The sequence below is a fragment of the Cuculus canorus genome, chromosome 3, assembly GCF_017976375.1.
Source record: "Cuculus canorus isolate bCucCan1 chromosome 3, bCucCan1.pri, whole genome shotgun sequence".
Classification (NCBI taxonomy): domain Eukaryota; kingdom Metazoa; phylum Chordata; class Aves; order Cuculiformes; family Cuculidae; genus Cuculus; species Cuculus canorus.
This window is the reverse complement of record NC_071403.1, coordinates 34,957,492-34,982,056: the sequence shown is the minus strand read 5'-3', so window position 1 is coordinate 34,982,056 and position 24,565 is coordinate 34,957,492. Positions and strand designations below refer to the sequence as shown.

The 24,565-nt window shown below is 39.1% G+C and overlaps 2 protein-coding genes across 2 annotated transcripts in view; one reads left to right on the top strand and one right to left on the bottom strand.

Moving 5' to 3' along the window:
* The window catches only part of NT5DC1 (5'-nucleotidase domain containing 1), a 140,935-nt gene that overhangs the window by 99,437 nt on the left and 16,933 nt on the right, over positions 1-24,565 (bottom strand). The gene's annotated exons all lie outside the window — the stretch shown is intronic.
* COL10A1 (collagen type X alpha 1 chain) lies at positions 711-24,415 on the top strand. Its single transcript, XM_009562232.2, has 3 exons — positions 711-798; positions 17,063-17,216; positions 22,418-24,415. The coding sequence occupies exons 2-3, from the start codon at positions 17,078-17,080 to the stop codon at positions 24,298-24,300; spliced, it is 2,022 nt and encodes a 673-aa protein (XP_009560527.1). The 5' UTR covers positions 711-798; positions 17,063-17,077; the 3' UTR covers positions 24,301-24,415.

Genomic DNA, 24,565 nt, shown 5'->3' with positions numbered 1-24,565 from the left:
TCACCTTAAGTAGATGCTGTTTCCTTCTGAAGTTTCAGGGTAGCTGGCTTTTGTCTCAGGTTACATTTTTATAGCAATGCATTTTAGACCATATCTTTGGTTGTCTATTGCTAAATATTGAGTTTTGGATACAATGTTTCTGAAGGGAGGTTTAACTAGATTAAAAGACAACCTAAACTATGTGTTAGGTAAACTATTGGGTTTAAAAGCAGTGTTTCTTTGTCAATATGGTCAGATAATATGTAGCAGGAATACAGTGTACAATGCAGCAGTTTCTTGCTATCTAAAGCCTCAATTTTAGCCAATTTCAAAAATGTATTTCCTTCTTGATCTGGGCCACCTTTTTCAGAAAAGGACTCTCACCCTACTCACACTGCTTCGCTCCAAGGAACTCCTGCTTGATAATGTGTGAGCATCAAGACCTGATATAAGAAACATGAACAAATTCCTTTACCCCTGCCACGCTGAATGACATAGCTAGAACAGAGCAAATAGTAGAAGGAATCATCAAGTACACGGAGAAGCAGAAAGCAAGGCTGAAGATGGAACATAGAAAGAAATGCATAGAATAAATCACTGAAAGGCAGAGACAGACTTTCATTTCTAAAATGTATTGCTTACATGCTTTATGTATGAAGTCTGCAGCATTTACATTTCTAGTTAAAGGCTAACTCTCTTCTCCATTAACATCCACTTCCACTAGCCCAGAGAGACTTCAGGAGAAGAAATCCTGCTGCACTGAAGAGAGTAAAACAACATTCTGATGTTCTGTTGGAAAGAGGATAGCCTGAAAACAAAGTAAGTTGCCTCTGTTGAGTCCTTAGTCTATCATTTATTGCTGGGCAGTCACGACTCCTGCCCTTGGAGCAACTCCCATTCAGCCAAATTCCCACCCCCCCCGCTGCCCCAACAATGACTCCCTCTTGATTGAAAGGGCAAGTATAAAACATCCTTATTCTCTCAGTTATGGATCCTGTCAGCTAAGGCATTCCAGACAACTGTAGCACACATTAAGCTCGAGGCCTCCAGAAAAGAATCTGCACTTTAGCTTATATATGAAATAAAAATTCTACCAAAACACTGTATTCACTGCACTTAAGCACCATGACTTTATGGTGCACTGTATGCAGGTAGCAAGGTCAAATCTTTCTGGACAGCATTGCATCTGTGGACTATGCCTAAGTAAAGTAAAAGATAACAGTGAGAAGAACCAAACATTGATATATTGTCGTCTGTACTTTTACTTATCATTTTACCTACTATCATTGAAACAGCAGTAGCCATGTGTATGCATTTAAGATTTCTGGCATAAGGGCAGGAAGAAGAGCTAGAAATCTGTATAACCATGAAAATCCTTAATGCTTGCCTAACTGCAATATCCAGGACGAAACGAAGGGCAGGAAAAAGCAAACAAAAAACCCCAAACTGAAACAAAAATAAAAGAAAAAAGAAACTGGAAAAAAGGGCTAATTGTTATATTCTGATTAGTTTGACAGATGGAGCCGAAGAGTGATCACTTATACATACGTTAAAACTCTAGCTTTAAAACTCTAATCCTCTCTTTGTACTTACATGCTATAATGACCAACCAGTTTTCAAAGACATCTTACATTCCACACCCTCCATTGGATGCACTAATATGGATCCATCAGTGTGATGGATTAATATTCCTACCGCCTCTAAAACAGAGAATACAGAAAGAATTTCTAAGTCCTCATACTAAAGCACAAAAACTAAAATTCAGAGCAAACATTCTCTACTAGACTAAAGAAAACAAATGCCAGACCTTTGGAAAACAAAATTAAAAAAAAAAAAAGGAACAGGTCTTACCAACTTTGTTGGGTTTTTTATACTTCAAAAGTAAAAAACACTGTTCTTTAAAAAGAGCCAGGAACATTGCAATACTCATCTTTAAAAGCTTCTCCAGATGCAGACTTTGTAAATAGAATAAAGAAGAAAAGAAATCCCAGTGGGAAAAAATGGCAAGCCTGAAGCTGGTGTAGTTGTGAATTTAAACTCTTCCAAAGACCTAGTTTCTTTCTCTCAGGAACTCTTTGGCAGAGGTTCTCAGAGAATGGCAACTTTCAGTGAGGAGTAGGAATGCAGAGACCACAATTGATCATGCTTTAAATTATACAACTATAGAATTATAAAGGCCACTTGTATACTTGGCTTTTTTTATTCAGGAAGGTTTCATTTTAATTTGTAGTACAGCACTTTCAACACCAGATTTTGTAGATTAAACAGCTTTTAATAATATTAAATATCATGCCTTTAACAGTAATAATAAAAAAGGAAAGATTGTGAAAGTAGTTTTCCTCAAAACACAAACCCTAGCATCCTGAATTGTAAAAGCTGAAGAGAAAAGAGTTTAGCTATTAAAATAATTACCTGATGATATAACTGGTTTGCTTCATCTCTAGTGCGAAGTGTAAGGTTTCCTCAAGATCAGGTTCTCAGACAATTAAAACTTTGCCAAATTATCACCATTCCAACTGCAAGTTTTTTTATACTTCAGGCTTTTGCTTTTTCAGAAAGATTTGTTTAAAACTGTCCACTCCTTAATAAAAATATTAGGGAAAAAATTCTCTACTCTAGTTCTGTATACTCATGTTGCAAAGCAGCTTCAAGTCCTTCATTCATAGGTTTGGAATTTGTTACCTACTAGTATAATGTGCAAAATATGCACTCTGCCACTGCCATGAAATTCTATACAATTATTACAAATTTTAGATTGCATTTGCACAACAAAGACTTATTAAGAGTTTGGCAGCGAAATGCTCCAAAGAGTCTATCTGTATGTTCACCCTGGGACTCCACATGTACTCAATCACTTAATGGACCACTCCCCAAAAGAAAGACTGTTTCTTTTGGAAGAGGCAGTAGCAGAATATAACCACATTTGCTTTCTCCTCCAAGCACAAGAACAGAAACTTGAGATGTTTCTTATATGCCTTCCCAAATCATGGCACATGGCATATCTGCAAAAGTAGAGGAGAGTGCTGTGCTGTATGGCAATAGGAAGCTGGTAAAGTTTTACTGGACTATAAGCTTGATTGCAGAAACTCAGAACTAGGTTCTTAGACTCTGATTATAAATTCATTTTCTGTTAAATACAGATTTGGGCCATGCATACCCTTTAAAAAAAATATTAGAGGCCCGATCCATGTTTGCATAAACTAGTGTAGACCACACTGACAAAAAAATGGAATAATTTACTTCACAGGCCACTGTGCAGTCATCTTAAAAGTAATTAATGCCTTCAGTCTTTGGTGATAAATTGTTGAGACTTGGACAGGCCTACAGTCCTTTCCTGAACTTAAGTATAACTGAGGACAAAACCTGGGCTTTTTTTCAATAGACATTTTAGATGCAGGCCACAAAATAACTCCAAACACAAAACGTAGTCTTCTTCACTGTCACTTTGCTTTACCTTGTATCATGTAAGTATTCAAAATAACTGCTTACAACTATCAGACACAAAAAAGCATGTGCATCTATGCCATCTAAGGTGTTATACTGGTCCTACAGGGAACCGAGGAATGAAGGTCTCCCAAGGACAGCATTTTAACAACTTGGGTGAGAGGCTTCTCCCAGGGCATTGACCAAAAACATCCCAAAGCACTTTTCCATCAGAACAGCCAGCTGGTACTGCAGCCTGCATTGTCTTTCAGGAGAGGACAGTTTAAAAATAATTAAATGTTAACTTGCTCTCTGCTCTTGAAGTTGCAGCAGTCAGATCTCAACTGAAATAGATACTCTAATCCTTTACCTCTATGATTGGGTTTTGACTTTCTGTTCTCAAAAGATCAGGATCCTGAGTTCCCATAAAGCCATTGAGACGTAACTGGCAGATTCCTAGCAAATATCACTGTAAGAGCTTCTAGTCAAATTGTCTAGAAACTACAGACTTTTTTTTTTTAATATGAATGTTTGCAGTAGTGTCTTTCTCTCTGCTTCTAAAAGATGATCCAGTAGAAGTTTAAATATTCCAACATAGTTCTAGAAAGAATATGACAAAATCATGCCTATTACCCCCATTAAGTTTCTAAAACAGATGTTCCTTTATCAAGGCAGAAGTATTTTTTTTATTTAGTATTTTTGATTCCCAGAAACTGTAAAAGTATTAAAACTATTCTTTACTATCAAGTAGTTTTTCAAGGTAGTGCAGAGATTATTTCACATTTCAAAGGAATTCTACACATGCTCCTGCCAGCTTTCAGTTTTCCAGCAGTGTTGACACTCCCTGCATGACTAGCCTAAATATGTTTTCCCTTAAAGGATCTGCAAACTATTGGTGCACAAACAAAAAACCTGTTCTAAATGACATGAATGTCTCAGGGATGCATTACTACACAAAAGCCTCAGAGAGAGAAATCTGCCAGAAATTCAACGCAGGTCATGTAAACATCCTGCGTTGTCAGCCAGCCCATGGTGGAATCCAGCTCTGAAAACCACCACAATTTATGTACACAGGACACACCAGAAAAGGTCTGGATTTAGACAGGTATAAAAAGGACCAGGAGAAAAAAACATGCCATTAATGTTAATTTTACTTTTACTTACTTTTACATAGGTAAGCAAATACATCCCACTATAGGTACACAGAAAGTCTATTTTCTGAAACAATAAGCTCTCTCTGAGTGACCTAACATGCATTCTTGGTGACCTAATATTTCAATGAACAAACAACGTTATGTTTAGGTTCTGAGTGTCTTTAAACATTCTCTTTTTTCTTCAGCTTTAGTTAAAAGTATTTCAAGCTAGTAAATGAAGGGATTTAAATCCAAAAATCAAATTTCAAATCTCATTCCTTTAACTTCTACTGAATTTGCTGGTGGATCTTCTGTATACAAGGATCGGTTTTGATTGTACTACATATAAATCTAATACTGGTCTTTTTCTCCCTTACACAAAAAATGTGAAGTATCTTTAAAACAAAATAGGTAGTATGCAGAATGAGATTGCAAATAGAATAACAGAATTTTTGCCTCGTTTCTAGTGCAGAATTAGATGACCAGATACTAATTGGATAAATCATGCAATGGCAATGAGACAACATTGAATTGACACTACCAGGTTTAATAAGAAATGATGTGAAAAAACTAGCATGAATAAAATGTGTCAAGCAAAACATAGATACCATATAAAGTAATAGCATTCATTTTAGCCATAGCTTCACAAGTCCCATACTTTCTTTGGTTAAAAAATTCAAAGAATCACAGAATGGTTTGGGTTGGAAGGGACCCTAAAATCCTCTAGTTCCATCCCCCTTGCCATGGGCAGGGACACCTTCCACTAGTTCAGGTTGTTCAAAGCCTCATCTAACCTGGCCTTGAAGACCTCCAGGAATGCAGTATCCACAACTTCTTTGGGCAGCTTGTTCCAGCATCTCACCACCCTCACAGTAAAAAATTTCTTCCCAATATCTAATGCAAATCTCTCCTCTTTCAGCTTAAAACCATTCCCCCTTGTTCTAATCACTGCAGTCCCTGATAAAGAGACCCTCTCCAGATTTCCTGTAGGCCCCCTTTTAAGTACTGGAAGGCTGCTATAAGGTCTCTCTGGAGCTTTCTCTTCTCCAAGGCTGAACAAGCCCAACTCTCTCAGCCTGTCCTCACATGGGAGGTGTTCCAGTCCTCTGATCATCTTTGTGGTCCTGCTCTGGACTCACTCCAACAGATCCACATCCTTCCCATGCTGGACTCGGGAACTGAATGCAGTATTCCGGATGGGGGTCTCACAAAAACAGAGTAGAGTGGGGAGGATTACCTCCCTTGACCTGCTGGTTATACTTTTTTGATGCAGCCTATGATATGGTTGCCTTTCTGGGCTGCAAGTGCACATTGCCAGCTCACAGAGTAACATAGCAAGCTGTCTCAGAATCTTCAGATTTTACATATATCCTACCTTACTTTTTATGTGTTAAAAAACCCTCCAAATCATCATATGATATTTTTTTCATCTGAAGACAAACAGTGATACTAGTTCTCAAACTGGACTCTACAGTTTGTGAGTGGCCAAATCTTTGCATCATTTGAACAGTCTGGAACATGTGTTAGGGAAAAGAGACACTTAAGTTACACCTCTGAATTTCTGTCTGAGGTGAATCCATGAAGAACTCCTTGGATCTTGATCAACTCTCACTCCCTTATATTTCAGTGCTATAGCTGCAATAATAATATACATTACCCAGCCAGGCAAAATACATTTTAAAAATACCATTTTAAAGCTCTAATCAGAAACCTAGACCAATGCAATTTGGAAAACAGACTTCCCTTGCCAAAGATTTTCTAAAGGTGACTTTCAAGCACTGTAAAGATCTACTAAATCCATCCAGTAAGAAGAATAAAATGAAATGCAACCATAGCAGTTTCATGCCCAAACTGCAGTTAGTTTCAAACCTCAGTCAAAACAGTATAATATATAGCAAAATTAATACACCCGTAAGTGTATTTGCCTAAGATGCAAACGCAGAGCACATCATCTCAAACTAGTTATAGATGGAGATTGCTCATTCCTACAATGTGGAGTACAGCGCAAGTTAACCGCAATTCATTTACCATGCCTTTTCCTCTGGTTTTGTAGCAGCTCCAGAAAGGTTGCAGCCAGACTGCTAAGTAGAATAAAACTGCTTCAGCTTTTCAGCACTAAGGTCTAACAGCCTGCGTACACCCAGAATGACTGGGTTCAGGCGCAGGTTAAGGAACCTACATTTAAGGCAGTTTTATTTCCAACTCAGCCATACCCAAATACCATTTATTTCTCTTTAATTTGTGTATTAAATAGGCTTACATCCATCTCACATGGTGAAATGCCCAGAGGTTTTCCTCATTTTATGAAAGTTTGGTCAGAAAACAAATGCAGTGATGGTTACGTAAAAGCTGAGCACCAGAAGCTGCAGTGTACTCCCTCATCTTCTTTTGTCTTTCGTTATTACGGAAATCCATAGGTTGTACAATAATTTCTCAAGAAAGAGGTTGCCTGAGATAACCATAAAATTCAGACTCCACATCACAATCTGGACTACACAGAACAGATAAATGACTCCTTTCATCCATATCCCATTTCCTATACTATATGACGCTCTTTCTCAACCTGATTTCAAAGTCCTAACTCTTTACGCTGGTTATTGCAGATTGGTGAAAAGACTTCTTCCACTCCAGACCTATAGCAATACCAGCACATCAGGAAAATCTTCCTTGAAATCTGGTATCAGTCTTATGCTGTAGCACACTGGTCGCAGCTGCTGACTGCAGAGCAGCCTCCTCCTTGCTCATGGGCGGACCATGAGCTGGTTAACAACAGGAGACCCAGAAACTTTACTTTTATCTACATTCCTAGCTAAGCTAGTGCCAAAGAAACCGTTTCAAGAACAGAAAGTGGTTACTGGTTACAGATCACACAGAAGAAAACACTCTATTTGTTAAGGAATCACATAGGGGCCTGGCATTTGTGGATTGCTTCCGGCCTCACAGCTTCTCTGATTTTCAGTAAATTTGTTAAGGCTTAAATACATTCTTAAGTTGTGACAATTACAAAGGTTCAGCCAGTTTACTGTGAATGACCAGAAAGCCTTAATGGCTTCAGGGGAACCTGCATACCTAAATCCAAGAGTTATGCAGTCAAAATCTCAAAGCACTTAATTTCTACTTTTACTCCTTCTACTTCTTACTTTTTTCTTTTCCTTTTTATTTTTACTTCTGTATACAGCAGAAATACACCAGGCTCTTATCCACAAACTCTGTGGAGATCCTTGCTTACCTAGCAGGTAATTATGACTTCCCTTTATGACAATGTAATGCTTGTAAAAATGCAGTGTCAGATTAGCGAAACTAAAACCAGTTCTATTAATAATTATCAGGAACAATTAGGCTCCATGGAATCAAGCATATCTTGCATAAGTTGGAGAGTATAGAAAGTTTATATGCACCCACCAACAGAACTTTCCTAAGCTGCAATTCAAATAAATGAAAAGTAATTAGCAATATTCGAAACATCAGACCTAAAAAAAAAATTAAAAAATCACTTATTTTTAAAATGAACTCAGGCAATTTTTATTTGTTCTGGCAGTAAAAGTCTAGATTTCCTCCCCCTCCCCTAACAAACCTTTGGCACCTGTTTCTAAACACGGAAGTTTAAAAACAACTCTGTGCCAATTGTCCAAACCACAGCAGGTAGTAAGGTCTATGAATGAAACTATTCAGCAGGCTGACTACCTGTTCCAATGGGTACGCTTGAAAAAGTGGCTGTTACACCTATTTTGCAGCAACTATTTGGAAGACTCTTTTAATTACGGGATACCTGAGGAAGCTGCTTGAACTTTTTCACCTTTGGAAAAGTAGGGGTGGTTCCCATCCTTCTTATACCACGGCTTCTATTTTATTCACTGTGGCCAAAAAGAGGTCTGAAAAAAACCTCGACTTCAGCAGATGAGGAGGTGGAACAAGATATTAAGTATTCTAATAAAAGTCAGAGAAAAATAGAGCATGAATTAAGGAAAATACAAAAATATGACCACCACTATCCCTCCTCCCCCCAAATCCTCCAAAAAATCAATTGTGACTATTTAGCATTTTTATGTGAATGCTTTTTCTGTTGTTACATATCAGGTTTTTAAACCAGAACCTCAGAAACTTACTAAAAAAGAAAGCACACTTGCAGTTATCTTTAAAGACCAATTATATATTTCAGGTGTTTAAGATCATGTAACACATCCTAAAGGATCTGGACCCATGGAATCTGGGATCTGGGCTTTGACAGGCTGCGAGTGTTGGGGTTGTTCAGGCTGGAGAAGGCTCAGAGAAGACCTTACACCAATCTTCCAGTACCTGAAGGGGCTACAGGAAAGCTGGAGAGGGACTGTTCATAAAGGCTTGTGGTGATAGGATGAGGGGAAACGGGTATAAACTGGAGAGGGGCAGACTTAGACTGGACATAAGGAAGAATTTCTTCACTATGAGAGTGGTGAGGCACTGGCACAGGTTGCCCAGGGAAGCTGTGGATGCCCATCCCTGGAGGTGTTCAAGGCCAGGTTGGACAGGGTCTTGGGCAGCCCGATTTAGTGGGATGTCCCTGCCTATGGCAGGGAGGTTGGAGCTAGATGATCCTTAAGGTCCCTTTCAACCCTAACTATTCTATGATTCTATGAAAACAAGCCTCCCTCCTTCCATCACTCCCAGTAAAAATTGCATTTCAGTCCAAATCAAGTTATTACTAATAAAGCTTAAATAAAACCTTCATAAGCCATAATATTGTTGACTGTGCTCTCAGTTGTGTCATCAGGTAGAAGGCTAAAAATAAGCACCTGCAGGTAAAAGAAACTGGAAACCTTTTTATCTGGTTATGTTTAAGCAGCTCCAGAAACAGTTTTGTGTAATCCTCTCCTCAAATTTTCATCCCTGCTTAAACTATTCAGTGGTCAAGCCCTTTAATTTTTTTTTCCTAAACTGTGCACAAAGTAACTGGATAGTTCTGCTTTTCTTCTCCATCAGAAAGACAAGTCCTGACATCACCTGCATGTTTAAATTTTTAAAGAAATCTAGTGAAAATCCAAACTTTAAACATATAAACATTTACACTACTTAATCAGAAATGCATTTGTGGCAGAAAGGATGACTATATAAAAACAGCTTTGTGTTTTCAGTATTTTGAAAACTCCTCAGTTTTCATTTAAAGCCACACAACTGATATGAGTTTCAAATTAATGCATTCATTTGATCAATATTTATAATTTTTACTTTCAGAGGCAGGGCAAGAAGACATAAAAACAAGGGGGGAATAAGGTCAGGCGAGCAGCATAGGCAAGGTACTGAAAAATATCTTTCTAACACCAGTACTTGGTATGTTTTACTCCAGTATCATAAATTCTATAGACTACATGTAAGATATATCTTATCTTTATATAAGCATAACAAAATGGGGCCACAAACAATGTAGTTTTCTTAAAAAGCATTCATAAATAATACTATTTGGCTGAGGAATGTGTAATCAAAAATTCATGTCAGTCTCCGTTTTCTCTAGAACCCATATAGAACACATTTTTTACTGAGGTTTCAGCACGGTTATTCAGTGCCACTGCAAGGTAATTTAGTCAGAATACAACTATAAATATTTAACTGGGTGTCATCTATTTAAATATACTGCTATACTAAATAGAGCGCTTGTGAACAACAGTTACCTGAGCTGAACAGAACAAACTGGCCAGCAGTCAGTCACTTTTGCAGTGCCAGAAAAAATACAGACCATCTTTCCATTACTACTTGAAAGCAGGACATTTATTTAACCACAATTACAAGTGTAAGGGCATTAAATCTATAAAAAGACTAATACAAGACTGTAGGGGTAACAGAGTTTCTTTTGTTTGTTTGAAAAAAAAATTCTGTATTGCATTTTAAAGTACGAATATGGATAGGGCTGCACAGCCCTGCAGATTACCTCAACAAGTGTCTATGAATTATAAAGAAAACATGCATTCTGAAACTCAAATCTTATTTATCTTGCAATTAGCAAGGTAAAGAATATCTTCACCGAGATGTTTTCTAGTCGCATGCAGTGGAAGTGGGTAGTGTTGGAAGAGAAAATACCCTCCAAGCAAATACAAATGGCAGTAACTACAAAACAAAGCAACAACATCCCCCGTATACCACCCCCACTCCCAGATTTCCTACAGCTATTGAATAAACAAATTTTCCTGCTCCCTATTTCTTTGGGTGCATTTCTCTGTCAGCAGTAAGAAGATGAAAAATATCTGTATTAGCTTTCCCCATTAAGATACAGTGGAAGGCTTTGTTTCTCTGCCCTCCCACTGAGAGCTTGCTTACCTGGCTGCTATCACAGGAGCGTGCAAACACTCTTCAGCATTGTGTGACAGAAAGGGAGAGAGGATGGTTTTAAACCATAGAGCTGAGATGATTTAGGAGTTTCCAGACTGTCATGAAGTGCACCACAGACTAGGAAACCTAGTTACTCCTTTAATTTCATGGCAGGCTTTCAAGCTGCTCTTAGAAATTGCCAAGCACCTTTCTTCGAGAACTTAAAAATGGAGACTGCCAAACTTCTTCACCAGAGGTGGTGCTACAAGCTATTATAGTCCTTTGCAAAATGGTAGCTATGATGAGTTTTGGGTATAAGCACTTTAATAGCCAAAAGCTTTTCACAGACTAGGGTAGTGTCTTCAAAGTTTACTTCAGGCAGATAACAAAATTGGAACTAACAACATCAGAAAGCACTAGTAATAAATACCGAGCCAGAAACAGCAAAATAACTGTGTTGAGATTTTACATCATCAATAAAAAGCAACTTCAAATTCTTCACGACTTTTTAAACCAGAGAAAAAATCTCCCATCAACACATTGTTATTTCTTTCTTCATAGCCAAGATTACCTCGTGACACAAAAAGATGTAAACACCCCCACCTTCCTTGGGTACCGTATTTTAACACAAGTAATTATAAACTACAAAAAATTCACGATTAAGACTAAAAGCCTATCATTAAAAATAAGACAAATTCCAGGTTAAAGCAGTAAGCTATTACTTTAGAAGAACTCACAGTTCTTTGAAATTAAGCACATGGTTTGTGCTCACATGGTGCAAAAATCATGATCACGTACTCTAAGTAAAAAAATAAATTCAAGCATATTCACACTGAAAATCCTTAGCACCGGGAACACATTTAGTCAGTTCCCAACTACCACAAGGGTCTAACCCAGTCTTCCTCTGAGTTTTGCTTCTCTTCTTCCCTTTTTTAGGGGGGTGGGAATGGCGTGGGGGCTGAGAGTGGTGATGGCCTATATGACTGGGAGTGGTTGTTTGTTTTATTACAATTTATGCTTAATTAAGATATTCCATACTTCTTCCTTGTAAGCAGTTCCTTATCGTGGAACTCTCTCACGTTACTTGGTGACCAACTTGCAGGATTGTGGTGAAAGTCAGATCTCACTTCCCAAATCATGGATCCATGTTACTTATGCATGTGTTTTCACTGACATTGGGGGAAGTAAGACACTAAAGCATATATGAGTGCAAGCTTTCCAACAACATTCAACAACGGGGTGGGATGTCATCCAGAGGGACCTGGACAAGTAGGAGAAATGGGCCTGTGTGAACCTCATGATGTTCAACAAGGCCAAATGCATGGGTCAAGGCAATCCATGGTTTCAGTACAGGGCGGGGGGATGATGTGATTGAGACCAGCCCTGCAGACTTGGGAGTGCTGACTGAGGAGAAGCTCGACATGGGCTGGCAATGTGCGCTTCTAGCCCAGAAGGCCAACTGTATCTTGGGCTGCATCAAAAGAAGCGTTGCCAGCAGGTTGAGGGAGGTGATTCTGCCCCTGTACTCTGCTCCTGAGAGACCCCACCTGGAATACTGTGTCCAGTTCTAGAATCCTCAGTATAAGAAAGATATGGAACTGTTGGAATGGGTCCAGAGGAGGGCCAGAAGATGATCAAAGGTCTGGAGCACCTCTGCTATAAGGACAGGCTGAGAGAGTTGGAGCTGTTCTGACTGGAGAAGAGAAGGCTTTGGGGAGATCTTATAACAGCCTTCCAATGCCTGAAGAGGGCCTTCAAGAAAGCTGTGGAGGGACTATTTACAAAGGCCTGTAGTGATAAGATGAGGGGAAATGGGTATAAATTTGAGAGAGGGAGATTTAAACTAGACATTAGGAACAAATTCTTCATGATGAGGGTGATGAGGCACTGGCTCTGGTTGCCCAGGGAAGTTGTGGATGCCCCATCCCTGGAGGTGTTCAGGCCAGGTTGGATGTGGCGTTGGGCAGCCTGATCTACTGGGAGGTGTCCCTGCCCATGGCAGGGGGGTTGGAACTGGATGATCCTTAAGGTCCTTTCCAACCCAAACTATTCTATGATTCTAACAAACAACATGAAGTCAGCAAATATAATCGAACACTAGAGACTGCTGCAAATGGCATTGAAAACACTGTGATTCCAGTACCTACTTTATATGGCCCAGAGAAACTCTATTTTGCATCTTCTTACTGCAGTTAAGCTTAGGACTTAAGCTTATCAGCTACCTTTACATGGGAAGAAGCAGCCAATACATTAACAAAAAGCAAGTTCTGGAGTGGTACAAAGGATCTAACATTATTCTGATTATTACAGCAGTGGGACAGAGGGAGCAGGACGGAGTGAAGATACCTTCCTTTGTAAGCTAGAACAACTTTCTAAATGTATAACTATAAAACGAAAGTACATAAATGTTTATACTTCGAAAACAGGTATGCAAATAACCCTTCCTGTTCAAAATCTGCTGTTACTGTAAAACGGTATACAAAACTATGTCTACTGCATGTATTTTAGGATGTGCAAATATATACCGAAGCCTACCTTTCATATGCATGCTTAGAGCTAAATGTGTGTCAGTGCTCTGCCAACAGGAAATATCCACAGCAACAGAAATAACATACAAAAGCAGTGAATTCCAATTCTCCCTCAATTTCCCATACCCATCAAAAAACCCAAAACCTCAAACCAAAGAAGCAGTATAAGATAGCAAAATAGGTGGAGCTTCGTTTAAACACAAGGACAAGGGGTTTGCCTGTATACACCTTTTGACCCCACAATCATCTTTATTTATGCAGACATAGAGAGATTATTCACCTTCCTGCCCAGAAGGAGCCAAGGCAGGAAGTGAGGCTGCTGGGCAAATATCAGTGTACATTATTGATGCTTTTGTAACGTAAGTGTGCCTGCTTTGGAGGTATTTATGAATTAGGCTAGAAATTAGCACAAAACTGTGTGCATAAAACTATTGCCTGCTGTCCTTAACTTGCTTAACCAAATATTGTCAAATTAGCAACAACCACACTTCCCACTAAGGGCTCTATATTTAAAAGTTTTAAAATCAAATGCTATTTTCGGATTTATATGAAGCAAAAAAAAGGATCTGGAGTTGTATTTCTTCAACAAGGAATAAAATCTATGCCCATGTATTTGCTATGTCACAAGTGGATGACTAGATTCTCATTTGAATTTATAGAGAATAATTTTTAAATGAAGCACCTTGAGAAGTAGCACAAACAAGTTGAGGACAAAGCTTCCTTCTTCTAAAGATTAAAAAGAACTGAGTTCACACAGGGGGAGTAGAAATGTCATCTCAGACATGCAAACATTCTCTGAAAACCACTGACCAGATTGGATGTGCAAGATTAACAGAGAAAGCAGGCTTCAGTCTGAAGACCACTGCTGCAAAAAGGGTTTATTTACAAAAATGGAACAGTGTTGTTTAGGGGATCGCTAGGAAGAAGAATAGAAGAAAAGAACTGTTCAACGATACATTAAATACATGATTGCAGCAGCCTTTAAATCACAACATTAATACAGCAAAGGTATTAGCACAATTGTAAGCAGAATAGACTTGACGGTCCACTGGTCTCTTTCAGTACAGTAACTTGTGTTCTAGGATATTTGCCATAATACATAAAAGCCAAAAAAAGTTGTTGCTTGAGGAGTGTGGAATTAAACAAAGACACAAAGCAGGTAAAATTCAGTCCATGTTAACCTGTCATTCCACAAGATAGCCACACAGTTCAGGGCCACCAGCTCAGTCTTTTGGTTGGAACGGTAACAGCTGTCCCTTCTGTACCTACCATGCATGAGAACTCACAGTAACACTGGTTATTTATTAGCATTCCTGTGATATAATATGCTAGTACCCTTGTTTGATTACAGCATTTCTACAATTGGTATTAAAATCTGGGTTCATATATGTTCTTCTGCAGAGATATTGCCTGTACCTCACCAAAAAGCTCCCAGACAGCTTCCACAAATGCCATAAATGAATTTGAAGTGATCACATATTTAGTTTTCAGCATACAGTAACTTCTAATAGATGCTCAGCTTCCTTTAGTCAAAACACGGAGATCATTTATCTTAGTGTTTCCACTAATTTTTGGTGCAAGGGAAACAATTCCAGATACACCCCAAAAATCTAACCCCTACAAGACTGAATACCAGTCTTGTAGTTTTGCAACTGGCAAAAGAGTTTTAATACAGAGATAATTTACATGTAGGCATTTTTGCTGAGAACGTTTGATAAAAGCAGAGTGCACTATATATTTACTTCTACAGTTTCATCCTAAATGAGAAAGTTTTGTTTTTCTCTTATTTTGCCCTTCAATCTTAAATGATGTTTCAAAGTCACAAAAAATTCAAAGACTGACAATTACTGCCTATTTAGTACTGAACACTAATCAAAGTGATGCTGAAACACTGTAAAAATCCATTATTTATTAAAAAAAAAGTCACAATGTATGGATACCATATATTAAGCAAGATTACTTTAATAAAAGCAAGATTACTTTAATAAACCTTCTTAAAGGCTACAACCACTTTATAACCTGAAGAAAAAAAAGAGATCAGCTGCAATCAAGTTTGATCCAAGAAAAGTAAACTATTAGTACTTCAAATTTACTAAACTGAAACCATTTAATAGCAAAAACATGCACGTAGAAAAAGTACAGCAATAATTGTAAAAACGTTAATAGCTGAATGCTGAAAAGCTCCACCAGCCCCAAACATATGCCTGCATAGCACTTGCAATTTAAGCACTATGTATTTCAATACATCTGTTACAACTAGACACAAGGAAATTCTCACTGTGTAAGGTAAGCCTGCATTTCAAGAAGTCATAATACAGAAATATTACTTGCAGAATACATTATAGACGTAGTACTGTACCTCCAGCATCAGAAGAAGAATCTGGAAGTATAACGTGAAGGTAACAATCTCATAAAACAATGTGACTAAAAGTAATCTTCAGGTTGTCACACAACTCCCTTATTAACATCTCAATTGACTATAAGTTCTCCACTCATATCCCAATGAACAATTACTCACATAAGTAGTCTTTGTAGACTTTAGAGGGGCTATTCCTGAAAGTAACAGCTCAGAGTTAAAAATTTATAGTTCTTTCCTTAAATCATTTACAGAATCCAAACGAAGCAATTAGAATTACCAACCTTACTTAGAAGTTAATAATTTTTTCCAATGTTACCTTTCTCAGTTCTAATAACAGAGGGGCTGTAAAATTTTAGAAAATACTAATTATGAGCAATGTAATTTCATCAACAATAAGAAATCCAAGGGAAGAAGAAATAAAAAACAAAAACACTTAACAGGATCTCGGATGACTGCCCAAAATAGCTTCCCCCACCCCTAAAAAATACACATATAGACACAGATAATTACTGCTTAGTGATTTCTGGGAGGAGTTTATGCCCAGCAGTCACCCAGCTCGGGGGCAAATCATATAAATACTCAAGGGTGACACTTGAAATCATCAGCTTCTGTCCACTAACCAGTGGCAGAACTCCTCCTCAATAGAGGAGGATTCACTGCTCTATTACTCAGCATTGGAGCTCCACAACATTTTGGTATGTTATGATTTCATTTCATTCTATTTGGTTTTGAAGGTAACTTCTACAGGATACATGGTTTCTGGTTAGGGAGGAATGGGGGTTGATGTTTAAGCACCAGTGACAGCATCCTTACTGCCACTGGGGCTATCTAAAGGCTACAGATAAAAGTATGGTTTCAAACAAGGCAATGGGAGATTTTTTGCCACTGATGCTGAAGGAGTCAGGACTTCATGCTTCATTTGGTATAGGATTTGAGAGAGGCAACAAGGTCGTTGTAGAATGTCTATGTATTTCCACAGAAAACTTCTCCTCATTTCAGGACTTTTGATATTATGCAACTCCTGAACAGACCTCTGGAGCCCTACTGCAAATAGGGCAATAATGACTGTTTCTGAAGACAGTGGTTTAAAATAGGCTGGCATCCATTTAAAATTGTTTCTTTTCCTAAGAGTGAGATTATTGCCTCTAACCTATCTGTTCTCTCTAAGTTCTATCATTCAAAGTGGTAATGGTTCCCTTTCTCTTAAAGGATTTTTCACATCTAGTGAAAGCAGGAGGAAGTAAGCACAAAATTGTTACTTACAATACCATTACTTTAAGAAAACTCATTTATTCATGTACAAGAAACACAAATGAACAGCTCTTTTTTATAACGAACTTCTTCTCCCCTTTCTAACACAGAACTGACTTGGAAACATGCATTTACAAATATCCTTACTGCTGCTGTTTTGTCTGAACATTGTCCATGGCAGCGATGGATATTTTTCTGATCGATACCAGAAACAATCCAGCATCAAGGGGCCACATTTTCTACCATTCAATGTAAAGAGTCAAGGTAAGTTTATTATTTTTTATAATAAACTAACAATTTTTCCTAGTGAGTCAATATATGAACAAAAGTGCTTTCTTTATACTATTGGTATTCAACTTCCACCAACAGTTTAAGTTCATTAAAGTAATGCCAGCACTGCAGAAAGAACTAGCTGTGGCTCTGGCAGTTGCCTCCTATTGACAAAGATGCACACTTATCACAGACAAATTTTTTACACAATAATCACTAGAGGCATATGGATCAGAAACAAAATCACAGCTATAGATCTGATCTTCAGTAGTAGGAATAATACAGCATGATTGTGTACATAATTCTGAACAACATGCTAATTATCCTCACATTTCTTGGTTCAGCACCAGGGTTTCTAACAATAGACCTGTCATATTATTCAGAAAGAACTTTCACATATTCTACCACGTTATCTCTACTCAAAACAGACCTTAGCTGTGAATTTAAGGACTAACAGTAATATAACAATTCTAGCTTTTTAGTAAAAAGTTCTTATTTTATAAATCAGTTTTATTATACAGGCAGATTGTATAGGCAATATATAATTGCAAGGCTATACATTGTGACATTTTATTTCTGGCTATCCTTTCCATCCTTGTAAGTCGAATGGGTGGCTCTACTTTGTGTTTGAAACTATGAGTTCTGTTTCATTTTTCCACACTTAGGCCAAAGCATTTTTTAAAACGTAAAATCAAAACTTCTGACTTCCTAGATGCTGGTTTTATTTCATGAATCGTACACCCAAGGATGATCAGGAGTGTATTCAAAGTTATCATCACTAAAATTAAGAGACCTGAATCTTCCTCACAAACATACTTTTCTACCCACCGAGAACAATATTATTTTCTTTCAGACGTCAACAAGCTGTTTAAAATAGCTTTCACTTTTGCTGTATCCCATCTACTTTTAGCTGTAATAATCAGACTTGGGTAGAAATGCAGAAACTGAATGAAGGACTCAGAAAATAGGATTTGCAAATAAGGTTCTCTTCACCAGAAAAAGGACATTTTAGGCTATATCTGCATTAGAAAATGGAGTAACACAACAGAAGTAGATCTGGAGAGCAGAACAGTTGTTGATCAGGACACAGCATCCCCATTATCTTCATTTAGGTTTCATTTCATTTCATCAGCTCTAGTCTGATGCTACTGACTGGATGCTCATGAGCAGCACACATAAGAGTCCAAAACTGTATCTTTGGTATCATCTCAATCGGCTCAAGTCCTTGTGCTCCAAGAATGCTTTTCAATAATAACCAAGTGAAAGCAGCATGGTTAGGAAACCTACCCTCACAACTGTTCTTCTGGGCTGGACCAAAATACTGCCACAATTTCATACTTTGCCTTCTGCCCAAGGACCTTCTGGCATCTTCCCAGCACACTCAGATTGAGTTTAGGTACATGTACATAAACAGCTACTCTGAGGACTTACTACCTGGAATTCCCATTAGGTTAGAGCTGCATTTCCTCTCTTTCCCCTCACTGACATTTCATAGTGGTTTTCCATGGCTTTATTCAGAATTATTTACATATTTACATTATTTTTAAGTGAAGTACAATACTTACTTGGTTATCCTTCACCATACTTCACTTAATTATCTTCTCCTCATACTGTTTTTCTCCCCCCCTCTGTCAAAAACATTTTGAAAAGGGGAAACAAACAGCAAATTAAAGAAGGAAAATGGCATGAAAGAGGAAAATTAATTGCTCTGAACTAAAATTTTGACTTTATCTACTAATATAGAATCTAATGTGCACTTTATATTTAGAATGAGAATGTTTATATGAACATCTGAGAAGTGTAAAATGCTGCCAATTTAAGAAAGGTAATAAAGACTATATACTAGACCTCAAAAGCAGGAACAGCCTAGTTTTATATATGTGGGAGTCTGGTCATTCAAAATTGCCTGACAAATCTTAATTTGGTGAACAAGCATCAAAATGGAGGATTAGAAAACCACTGCTTTTCTCCTGTCTGGAAAACAAATAACCTCTACAGGACTCTTAGAAGAGTTTAAGGAGGACAGACTGTTAGAGATCATAATTTCTAGTCTGAGGTGATCATGGAAGATTAACACAGGAGACTAAAATATCAAAGTAATCTAACTGTATTGTCTAGTGAGTTCTTTCATATGCCATTAGCTCAAGTAGCATTTGTACAGTTTTGATGAAAAAGACACCCTGGAACTAAAATTTCTGTCTAGGCCCAAACTGGTGACTCAGGACAACATGTATACAGATCATACTATTTCTGTTGGCAATTAAACCATATCAAAGCTTCATTTAATCTAATGAAATTCTTTTAACAGTTTAAAAAAATCTTGGTTTTGACAGCTCTGCAGTCAGAATATACTTTCTTTTTCTGTATGTGTTTAGCATTACCTTTTTAAAAATATACTAGGCCATAATTTTTAAACCAGAAGCTCTCTGGCTTGAAATCTCTGAAAAGTCTTAGTTAAGAATAATCACTGAATTAAGTCTGACTGTTCAGTAATGCTTAACTAAGTCACTGCAGGTTATGCTAAAGTCTTCATACTTAATTCAATACATATATCAAATTTGATTGCACTCACAGAATATAAATCAATTTTGCACCAAGATACGTGCCAAGATATATAAAAGAAGAGTACTCAATCACTTCCTCAATTTTCCTGGTAAAAATCCTTCTTCATTTATGTGTTCAGTTGTCCTCTCCTTAGAGGACTTACCATTGTGTCTAGACAGCACTATTACCACACACCTTCATCTAAAAGTGGCATGACTTTGAAACAATATAGTTCCTTAAAGAAAATCTTCATAACAATATGAATACTGATACAGCCTTTAGCATCTCATCCAAAAACGTAGCACCCACCACTTTGTGAATGTAGCACTGATATAAAGTTGCATCTAAACCAAGGTGAAAAGTAAAAAAGAGAAGTAATCTGAAGCTGAAGTCTGATGAAATTTGCCAACAAAAAAAGAGAACTAGTGCAATAACTGCATGTTACTTAAACACAAATGAATAAAATGAATGTTGTCCCCCCCTGCAGTAATTAAACTGACTGACTGCTAAAGAAAAAATAAAAAACATTTGTTAGGCTTAGACATAATTCTTTGAGTTCTGGTTATGGAAAAGCAGATCTGGCTGGGGTCCCGTTGTCTTCTGTGAGAGTACCCACATAAATGCTTGGGTTTGGATTCAATGCAGCTGATAAAAACAACTATTTGTATTTTTCTGCTAATGTTTTACAGTAGAAGCAGCATCAGGAATCTATATAGATATTTGTAGTTAGGCTGTGATCTGACCTCCTTTGCTCTCTGACGTGAATAGATAGTTTTCCAAGTTCTAGCCATAGATAGAACCTATGGAATAAGTATTCCGAGTCCTCCAGTTGAGTAAGCAGTTTTCTCTGATGGCAGCTACCTTATCTGTGGTGAAGAGAAAATGTGTAATGCGCAAAGAACATTTACTCATTGCAGGGTAAGTGTTAATTCTGACAGGCTTAAGCCTTATGCAAATTCTTTTTTTCATACAACGTAGTTCTTAAAATTTGCCACATTTTTGCCATGTCTCCTATATAACGAGAAACCAACTTGCAATTGCACCCTACTAAATCTGGGAGCTCAGCAGTAAGAAATTCAACAGTATCAGTAAGATACCAGAGACTGCACCAAACTTTTCAATGGTACTCACAGATTCTGCAATTTCCTCTGCAGCCGAGAAGGATGTGTGTTTGCATTTTCAGTTTGTCAGCAAGATACAGACATTGCTTTCTTTCTGTGTGTAGGATTTTAGCAACTATCTTCCTTTTCATTGCCTTAAGGAAGATGAGATAGGAAGGTGTGCAAAATAAGGTGATATGTGTTTGTGCTGAATTTATGCATCAGCAAAAAACAAAGTAGACTCTTCAGACTTTGCAGATAAGAAAAATTTCCATGGCAACATAGGAAGAAGGCAACCTCACAGATCTAATATCAAACCAAAATCAAACATATGTCATACACACATCTCTAGTATTTTTAAAAATACAATATGTACAAGAATAGTTTTCTACCTCTGTCTCATTTTTGGTCCATCAAGACCAGCCACAGACTAGAAAAAGCAATTTTATCTGAGACAGTAAAATAGTCTTTGCATAAACTTTCATACATATATATACATACGTACATTGCTCCTTTTCTAAGAGACTGAAGTGCAAATTTTAGCTGATCCAGTATTTGATCAGTTACCAGTCTTTTCTAAGTAACTACCAAACAGAACAGGTTTCCATTATAAAAAACAAAAATCTCCACGGTCTTCAGAATATGTCTCAGTTTTTATTTTTAAAATGACTTAAATTAACTTTCATCATAGGTATGGTATTTTGTTCTATCATGCTACCAGTTGCTGCAAACTACTGAATCAGCCTCACAATATCTATGTTAATCTTGTCTGTAACGTCAAAGCTGCAAGCTTCCCTAAAGTGCACTGAAAACTAACAGCGAACTTGTTTATTTATTCCTCTATTTGTGACATTTGGTTAAGTGGCTCCATCTGCTGTTTTGATAAATAAGAAAATGAAGTATTATTAAAAAAAACAAAACAATGCCATAATTCTGACCACAGTATGATGACTTATCAGTTGTGATCCTGTCACTGCGTGAAATGTTTATGACAAACAAAAGTCTTTAAGACAGTATTTGAAAATGTAACATTGAATGCTTACCCAAAAAAACGTGGATCCATGGTCCACTTTTGGAAATGGGAGAGAAAAGGCCAAAACCCTTACTTCTTAAATGTAATCCCAAGCAGTTTCAGAAAAGCAGCTACACCTACACAGGAAGCTTTTTTCCAGTTTCATTCATCAAGATGCAAGTCCGATACCTTGCTAAATCGGTTACCTATTATTTTTCTTCCTTAATACTTCAGATATACTTCCACAGCATCTTTTAAACTCTCTGATGACCCTAAATGTATCAATGTAAAAGAGGTTTCTAGAGGCCTTGTAGCTCACAAGGCAACTCCAACACATTGGCACTGGTTACTTATTCATATAAGAGCTCTAAGACACTTCTGCTCTGGACGTCAGGTTCTCAGTGACTAAATACAGTATTAGAAAGTTGATGCCTATGAGGTCCAAGTTGAGTTAACTCTTCACACAATCCACCACCACGCTACGAGTCCACAGATCTGTTATAGCTGCCCTGTTTGACTTGGTTACTTCTCTCTCACAGGTGTGCAAATAAGAGGTGAACAAGGACCACCTGGTCCCCCAGGCCCTATTGGACCAAGAGGACAACCAGGTCCAGCAGGAAAACCAGGGTTTGGAAGTCCTGGTCCCCAAGGCCCTCCTGGTCCCCCAGGACCACCTGGATTCTCTGCAGTTGGAAAGCCAGGCATGCCAGGTCTACCAGGAAAGCCAGGAGAAAGAGGACTAACTGGTGAGAAAGGAGAAGCTGGACCTGTTGGGCTCCCAGGACCAAGAGGGCCACAGGGACCCCCTGGCACTCCTGGCCCTGTAGGACTGTCTGTTCCTGGCAAGCCGGGACCACAAGGACCTCCAGGAGCTCAAGGGCCAAGGGGCCTCCCTGGCGAGAAGGGAGAGCCAGGTATCCATGGTATAAATGGACAAAAGGGAGAAAATGGATACGGCATTCCAGGCCGCCCGGGCAGCAGGGGTCTTCCAGGTCCGCAGGGTCCCCGGGGCCCCCCAGGTCCTGCTGGGGTTGGGAAGCCTGGTGAAAATGGTCTTCCAGGTCAGCCAGGTATGAAAGGTGACAGAGGTTTCCCAGGCATGCCTGGAGCAGTTGGTCTTCCAGGTCCCCAGGGTCCCCCCGGAGAACCTGGGGAAGCTGGCATTGGCAAACCTGGGCCAATGGGACCACCAGGAGCAGCTGGCATCCCTGGAGCAAAGGGACAACCTGGACCCGCTGGCTTGCCTGGATCCCCAGGTCTTCCAGGATTCGGAAAGCCAGGATTACCAGGGATGAAGGGACATAGAGGGCCTGAAGGTCTTCCTGGCCTTCCAGGACCTAAAGGAGACCAAGGTCCAGCCGGCGTGCCAGGAGAACCAGGTCCCACTGGGCCACCAGGAAATGTGGGTCCTCAAGGAGTAAAAGGCTTGCCTGGTGAGAATGGCTTCCCTGGGCCCAAAGGCGAAATGGGCCCTGCTGGACCCCCAGGATTCCCAGGGGCCAAGGGGGAACGAGGTCTGCCAGGGTTAGAGGGGAAACCAGGATACCCAGGAGAGCAGGGTCTTGCTGGTCCTAAGGGACACCCAGGTTTCCCAGGTCCGAAAGGTGACACTGGCCATGCTGGGCTCCCTGGCTTGCCCGGTCCCATGGGTCCACAAGGAGTTAAGGGGGTGCCGGGAATCAATGGTGAGCCAGGTCCCAGGGGACCTTCAGGAATACCTGGGATCAGAGGCCCCATTGGCCCCCCTGGGATGCCAGGAGCCCCTGGTGCGAAAGGTGAGCCGGGAGCTCCCGGACTGCCAGGCCCCGCAGGGATCACCACCAAAGGCTTAAGTGGACCCATGGGACCACCTGGACCTCCCGGGCCAAAGGGCAGCAGCGGAGAGCCTGGCTTGCCGGGCCCCCCAGGACCTCCTGGTCCCCCTGGACAAGCCATAATGCCCGAAAGCTATGTGAAAGCAGGAGAGTCTCGGGATCCATCAGGAATGTCTTTCATGAAAGGAGTAAACCAAGCTCTTACAGGGATGCCAGTGTCTGCTTTCAGTGTCATCCTCTCAAAAGCTTACCCTGCGGCAACAGTCCCCATAAAATTTGATAAAATTTTGTACAATAGGCAGCAACATTATGACCCCAGAACAGGAATCTTCACCTGCAGGATCCCTGGGCTGTACTATTTCGCCTACCACGTACACGCAAAAGGAACAAATGTTTGGGTTGGACTCTATAAAAATGGTACCCCGCTCATGTACACCTATGATGAGTACACAAAAGGATACCTTGACCAGGCTTCTGGCAGTGCTGTCATTGATCTCATGGAGAATGATCAAGTATGGCTCCAACTGCCCAATTCAGAATCTAATGGTCTCTATTCCTCTGACTACGTTCATTCTTCATTCTCAGGTTTCCTATTTGCTCATATCTAACAACATCCCACTTACACTGTCCTGTCCTGATGCTCTCTCCCTCAAACCATTTTAATTGGCACTGATCTGATTTGTCATTAGCAGGTCATGCAACTTCAATTTTGCTACAGAAATGGATGAGGGAGTGAGAAGGTCGAAGAGATTGGTTCAAACCTAGTAGGATAATATTGTATGTTTTCAGAGAAATGTCATAAAAAATTGTTTCATATTATGATCAATTGTCCAACTGAATGCAACATTAAAATTTTATGAATTAATATAATGC